Source organism: Colobus angolensis, unplaced genomic scaffold, assembly GCF_000951035.1.
Source record: "Colobus angolensis palliatus isolate OR3802 unplaced genomic scaffold, Cang.pa_1.0 Scaffold114, whole genome shotgun sequence".
NCBI classification, from domain to species: domain Eukaryota; kingdom Metazoa; phylum Chordata; class Mammalia; order Primates; family Cercopithecidae; genus Colobus; species Colobus angolensis.
The window spans coordinates 1720346-1727447 of NW_012112475.1; the positions used below are offsets into that span (position 1 = coordinate 1720346).

A 7102-nucleotide genomic window follows, 5' to 3' on the forward strand; every position below is an offset into this window, starting at 1 on the left:
TCTTGATTGTGATACCAATTACACAATTCTATGCATTCATGAAACCTCATAGAACTATATACTTTTAAAAGGTGCTTTTATTGGATATAAATTACACTTCAGAAATCTGATTTTTAAAACAACCAAGCTTCTAAAAAAAACACTAGATATTATATTTAGGGGATAGTCAAAGATGTCTTTGAAAGATACAAAAAATGGGTGACATCAGCAAGATGGCAGAACAGGAAGATCCAGCACCTCCTTCTCCTTATGGAGACACTGACTGAACAACAGTACATGGACCAGAAACCAGGACCATTCATCCCAGATGAATGCAAAACAAACAAACAAACAAACACACACACACACACACACACCAGCTGCACTGAAGCCAGTAGGAAAATTCATGGTACTCACTTGTAATCCCTCCTCCTGGCTCAGTGAAGCAGATTGGGAAGGAACCCCCAGCTTCCAGCTTCTCCCTGGGAGGGAAAGACTGAGACGTACATCTAACATGCAGACTTTTCAGAGGGCTGCATGATGAACCAGTTTCTGTCTTGCCTGAATCTAAGCACTGACAGGAAGGGGCACCAGACTGGGCTACCAAGAACAAAGGTGACAATTTAGACTAGCATACACTCACTATCAGAGTCCCTCCTGCCGCTCCGAGGAATGAGTAGGGAAAATAACCCAACTTCCAGCTTCTCCCTGAGGAGGCAGATTTGGAGCATATATATCCAGTGTTAGCCTTTGAGGGGTACCCAGGAGACTGGTTTCTGTCTTGCCTCTCTCAGACTATTGAAGGACCCAGCATATTCTTCTAGAGGCCTGGGGGAAGCTTGTAGCAGCTCTAGAGAACTTGCAGTACTGCAAATAGACACCAGAGGGAGCAAGAGATAATGGACTCCTAAAAAAAAAAACCTGTAGATTGCTGTAATTGCAAATTTACATGCATAAGTCCCATGAAAGTATTCACAAAAAAGATTTGAGAGGCCCCCAGAATCTTTAGCCAAGCTGACTGGTACAGAATTTTCCTGAATGAAGCCAGTATATAAAGACTGGAAAGATGACTGATTTTTACAAATGCATGCATCCCAATATAAAGTTACAAAGCACACAAAAAAAATAGGGAAGCATGGCCCAAAGAAACAAAATAAATCTCCAGAAACTGCTGCTAAAGAAATTGAGGTATGTTAATTATTTGACAAAGAATTCTAAGTAACCATGATAAAAATGCTCAACAAGCTCAGAAACAATACATGAACAAAATGAGAATACTAGTGAAGACGCAGAAAATATAGAAAAGAACCAAACAGAGGCCAGCCATGGTGGCCCACAACTATAATCCCAACACTTTGGGAAGCTTAGGCGGGTGGATCACTTGAGCTCAGGAATTCAAGGCCAGCCTGGGCAACATGGTGAAACCCTGTCTCTACAAAAAATACAAAAAATTAGCCAGGCGTGATGGCATGCACCTGTAGTCCCAGCCACTCAGGAGGCTGAGATGGGAAGATCACTTGAGGCTGGTAGGTCAAGGATTCAGTGAGCTGAATGTGCCACTGCACTCAAGCCTGGGTGGCACAGCAAGACCCTGTCTTGAAGAAAGAAAGAAAAAAAAAATTCTAGAGCCAAAGATGAAAAATAAAATAATTGAATTCAAAGGTCATCTTGATCAAGCAGAAGGAAAAATCAGCAGACTTGAAGATATCCAGTCAGAGAAGCAAAAAGAAAAAAGAATTTTAAAGAGTAAAGAAAGCCTAAGGGATTTATGAGACATCATCAAATGGACAATATATGCATTATGGTAGTACCAGAAGGAGGAGAGAGAGAGAGAGAGAGAGAGAGAGAAAGGGACAAAAAGCTTATTTGAGTAAATAATGGCTGAAAATGTTTCAAATCTTAAAAAGGAAAAGAAACCTATATTTAAGAAGCTCAAGGGATTCCAACTAGGATAAAGTAAAAGAAATCCACAAGGCAACACATTATAAAAAGAACAAAAACTCGGCCGGGTGCAGTGCTGTAATCCCAGCACTTTGGGAGGCTGAGGCAGGCAGATCACGAGGTCAGGAGATTGAGACCATCCTGGCGAACATGGTGAAACCCCATCTCTACAAAAAATACAAAAAATTAGCCGGGCGTGGTGGTGGGCGCCTGTAGGCCCAGCTAGTCAGGAGGCTGAGGCAGAAGAATGGCATGAATCCAGGAGGTGGAGCTTGCAGTAAGCTGAGATCACGCCACTGCATTCCAGCCTAGGCGACAGAGTGAGACTCTGTCTCAAAAAAATAAATAAATAATAAAAAAAATAAAAAATAAAAACAACAAAAACTCTCATCCAAAAATACTATATCTAGGAAAGTTGTCCTTTAAAAATGAAGGAAAAATAAAACTTTTCCCAGATAAATAAAAACAAGAGGAGTTCATCACCACTAGACCTGCCTTTAAATAAATGCTAAAGGGATCCCTTCAAGTTGAAAAAGGATGCTAGGCAAGAATATGAAAGCATATGAAAATACAAAACTTTCTGATAAATGTACACAGAAAAATACAGAATGCTGTAATACTGTAATGGTGGTACATAAGTCACTTTTAATTCTTTTTTTTTTTCTTTTTTTTTTTAGACGGAATCTCACTCTGTTGCCCAGGCTGGAGTGCAGTGGCATGATCTCGGCTCACTGCAACCTCTGCCTACCAGGTTCAAACGATTCTCCTGCCTCAGCCTCTCAAGTAGCTGGGATTACAGGAGTGCACCACTATGCCCGGCTAATTTTTGTATTTTTAGTAGAGACAAGTCACTACAAAAAAAAAAAAAAAGGAAGATAGCACAGGAGGAAAAGGGGACAAAAAAGTGTTGGAATTACAGGCGTGAGCCATCACACCTGGCCCTAATTGTTTCTTGACATGAACGGTGGCTATATGGGGATGTGTTTACTTTCTCAAAATTCACCAAGCTGAACCCTTCGAGTTTGTATGGGTTTTTTTTTACAAATATACAATGCAACAATTAGGTTTATTTTTTTTAAAGAGAAAGGAATATGCCTTATGAGATATATGATTTGCAAAAATATACATAGGTGAATAATATTGGGTGAATGAGTGAATGGATGGAAGGACCGTTTGCTGAACAGACAATTGGGCAGACTGTAATATTATTTAAGCAAAGGCATTTGCTGTGGCCTAAGAGTCCCTCCCCACAGAGTACAAAGTTCATACCAGCTTATGTTCAGACAGGGACAGAGACAAGAAGGGCCATGGGCATGGCTGAGCTTCAGCAGGACCCATACCAATGGCATCACCGGAGAGTTTCCAAGCCTTGATGTCCCGGTCCTGGCCAGCGCTGATAACCAACTGGAAGTTGTCCACATACAGGATGTCTGCCACACTATCCAAATGGCCCTTCCAGGTAATCAGGAGCGTGGGGGGAACCAGGGAAATGGTATGGCCAGCCACAACCTATAGGGGACAGTACAGGAGAAACGCTTATGTCAAGACCACTACACAGGCTAATCAGAAGGCACCCAGGACTGCAGGCAGCAGAGCCCAGCTGGAAGGGCCCTGGGACACTGGCTAGGGTTCTAGTTCTAGATGTGTTCCACATGAACTTGCTTGTGACCTTACATAGGTCCCGACACTTCTCTGGCCCTCAGTGGCCCCTTAGGTAAAACCATAAAAAGCACTTGCATATGACCACATTGTTTACCAAGTGCCTGTATACACATTATTCCATTTGAACCTCACAACCTTAGAGGAAATATATAATTCTCACTGACTTACAGAGGAGAAAAGTGAGAGTCAGACATGTTCAATAACTACACTAAGCCCACAGAGCTAGAAAGTGATGGGGCCAGGGCAAGAGCCTCAGTCTTCTAAAGTTTTTTAGTTGGGCATTGGGAGATGAATAGGGTGAGCAGTGGCCTGATAAATCACATTACACTGAGAGAATAAACTACTGAACTGGAAAATTAGTGAAAATGACCATTTTTAAACAAAACAAGATTAATAAAGGGGGACTTATTTGACCATATTCAAGTATGGAAAGTCAGAAAAATAAACTTTAAATTTTAAACAAAGTAATGGAAGACAATAGAAAGCTCAGAAACCAACCCAAATGTACGTAAAACTTTGGTATATGGTAAGAGTGGTAACAGAAAACATGACTCAATAAACAGTAGTGGGATACCTGATGAACTATAAGAGAAACGTATGTTGTTATCTTTTATCCTACAACAAAATAAATACCAGATGCATTGAAGATTTTATTTTCAATGAAATCACAAAACACTTACAAAAGAATGAATCAATGTTTATCTTTTCTCCAAGAACGTGATAGGCAAATGAAAATATCACAATGGGAACAAAAATGGACTTGAACACCAAAAAAATATTGTAATTTTTAAATCATCATAAATAAAATTAACAAGCAAATGACAAATTTGGGGGGATATTTATAATCCATATGACAATGAGTTAATCTTTTAATATATTTTTATTGTTTTGTGTTTTTTTTTAGAGATGGGGTCTCACTATGTTGCCCAGGCTGGTCTCGAACTCTTAGGCTCAAGCGATCCGTCCACCTTGGCCTCCCAGAGAGCTGGGATTACAGGCATGATCCACCATGCCCAACCTAATATATTTTTAACTAATTATACAACATTTATAAAAGATAGTTACCACAATAAAAAGTAGGCAAAGGACATGAAGAGACAATTCACAAAGTTATACAAAGCCAATAGAATAAGAAAAGATGTTAATATCTCTAATAAACAAAGGCATCTTAATTAAAATCAAAAGAAACCATCTGCACCTAAAAATCAACCAAAGGGCCAGGCGCGGTGGCTCAAGCCTGTAATCCCAGCACTTTGGGAGGCCGAGACGGGCGGATTATGAGGTCAGGAAATCGAGACCATCCTGGCTAACACGGTGAAACCCCGTCTGTACTAAAAAATAATAAAAAAAACTAGCCAGGCGAGGTGGCGGGTGCCTGTAGTCCCAGCTGCTGGGGAGGCTGAGCCAGGAGAATGGCGTAAACCCAGGAGGCGGACTTTGCAGTGAGCTGAGATCCAGCCACTGCACTCCAGCCTGGGCGACAGAGCCAGACTCCGTCTCAAAAAAAAAAAAAAAAAAAAAATCAACCAAAAATGTTTTGCTCACTTAGGACATTTATTTATTGACTGTCTTCTATAAGAAAGACACTCTGATAGACCTAGAGGATCCTCAGACGAATACTACTAATAAATTCTTTAGGTTGTCAAAGATAAAACAAAACAGGCTAATGAAATGCAAAACTGTATAAACCTTCTGGGGTGCAATTTTGTAGCATACATGAAAGGCCTTAAAATGGTTTATGTTCTTTTACATACTCTTTCCTTGGGACAAGTTACTAGAGGTGCAAATAAACAACTATAAACAACAACAAAAAAGGTTTGTGAAAAAGAATATTTGCACCATCATTTTTACAGATATCTAAACACAACTATATTGAACATAATTCACATATAATTTACCAATTTAAAGTGCTCATTCAATGGTTATTGGTATATTCAGAGTTGTGCAACCACCACCACATTCTATTTTAGACCATTTCATCACCCCAGAAAGAAACTCTTTACCCAGTATTCACTACCCAATTCCCCCAACTCCCTCCCCCAGCCTCAGGAAACCACTAACCCACTTTCTAACTCTATAGAAAGTATAATGTGGACATTCTGGACATGTCATTTAAGCGGAATCACACAATTATGTGGTATTTTGTGGTTGGCTTCTTTCACTTACCATAGTATTTTCAAGGTTCATCCATGTTGTTGCATGCATCAGTACTTTATTCTTTATTATTAAATAACATTCCATTGTATCACCATACCACACTTTATCCATTTGGAAGTTGACATTTGGGTTGTTTCCACTTCTGCATTATTATAAATAATGCTACGATAAACATTCATATACAAGATTTTATGTGAACATGTTTTCATTTCTCTTGGGTATACACTTGGGAGTGGAACTGTTTGATCATATGGTAACTCTACACTTAATTTTTGAGGAACTGCCAGACTGTTCTCCAAAGTGACTGCAGCGTTCTACTTTTTTTTTTTTAAATGGAATTTGGAGTTTTGCTCTTGTTGCCCAGACTGGAGTGCAATGGCGTGATCTCTGCTCACTGCAATCTCCACCTCCCAGGTTCAAGCGATTCTCCTGCCTCAGCCTCCCGAGTAGCTGGGATTACAGGCACCTGTCACCATGCCCTACTAATTTTTGTATTGTTAGTAGAGACGGGGTTCCACCATGTTGGCTAGGCTGGTCTCAAACTCCTGACCTCGTGATCTGCCCGCCTCAGCCTCCCAAAGTGCTGGGATCACAGGCGTGAGCCACCGTGCCTGGCCAGCTTTTTACATTCTATCCAGCAATGTGTAAGAGTCCCAGTTTGTCCACATCCCAGCCAACCATTGCCATTATCTATAGTTACCCTGACAAGTGTAAAGTGGGATCCCATTATAGTTTTGATATGCATTTCCCTGATAGCTAATGATGTTTAGCACCATTTAATATACTTATTAGCCATTTGTACATCTTCTTTGAAGAAATGTTTATTTAGATCCTTTACCCATATTTTAATTCAGTTATTTATCTTTTTTTATCAAGTTGCAACAGTTCTTTATATATTCTGGACACTAGTCCCTTATCAGATATGATTTGCAAGTATTTTCTGTAAGGTTATCTTTTCACTTTCTTGATGGTATCCTTTGCAGTCCAAAAGTTTTTAATTTTGACAAAGTCCAATTTATCTGTTTTTTTCTTTTGTAGCTTGTTTTTGCTGTCATATCTAAGATACACTGTCTAAGGTCACAAATATTTTGCACTTATTTTTTATTTTCTTCTAAAAGTCTTACAATTTTAGCTCTTACACTTAGGTCTATGATCCATTTGGAGCAATTTTTTTGTGTGTTATGAGGTAGGAGTCTAACTTCATTCTTCTAATACAGATAAAGTTATCCCTATTGTCCCAGCAGGACATTTTTTAAAAATATATATTATTTCGGCCGGGCGTGGTGGCTCAAGCCTGTAATCCCAGCACTTTGGGAGGCCGAGACGGGCGGATCATGAGGTCAGGAGATCGAGACCATCCTGG

At 39.8% G+C, this 7102-nt stretch overlaps 1 protein-coding gene across 1 annotated transcript in view; it reads right to left on the reverse strand.

Annotated features, from left to right (window-relative positions):
• The window catches only part of EFCAB8 (EF-hand calcium binding domain 8), a 96199-nt gene that overhangs the window by 15727 nt on the left and 73370 nt on the right, over positions 1-7102 (reverse strand). The window contains exon 19 of the mRNA XM_011960620.1: positions 3261-3429. Within this exon, the coding sequence (XP_011816010.1) occupies positions 3261-3429 (169 nt within the window). The remainder of the gene's footprint in view (positions 1-3260; positions 3430-7102) is intronic.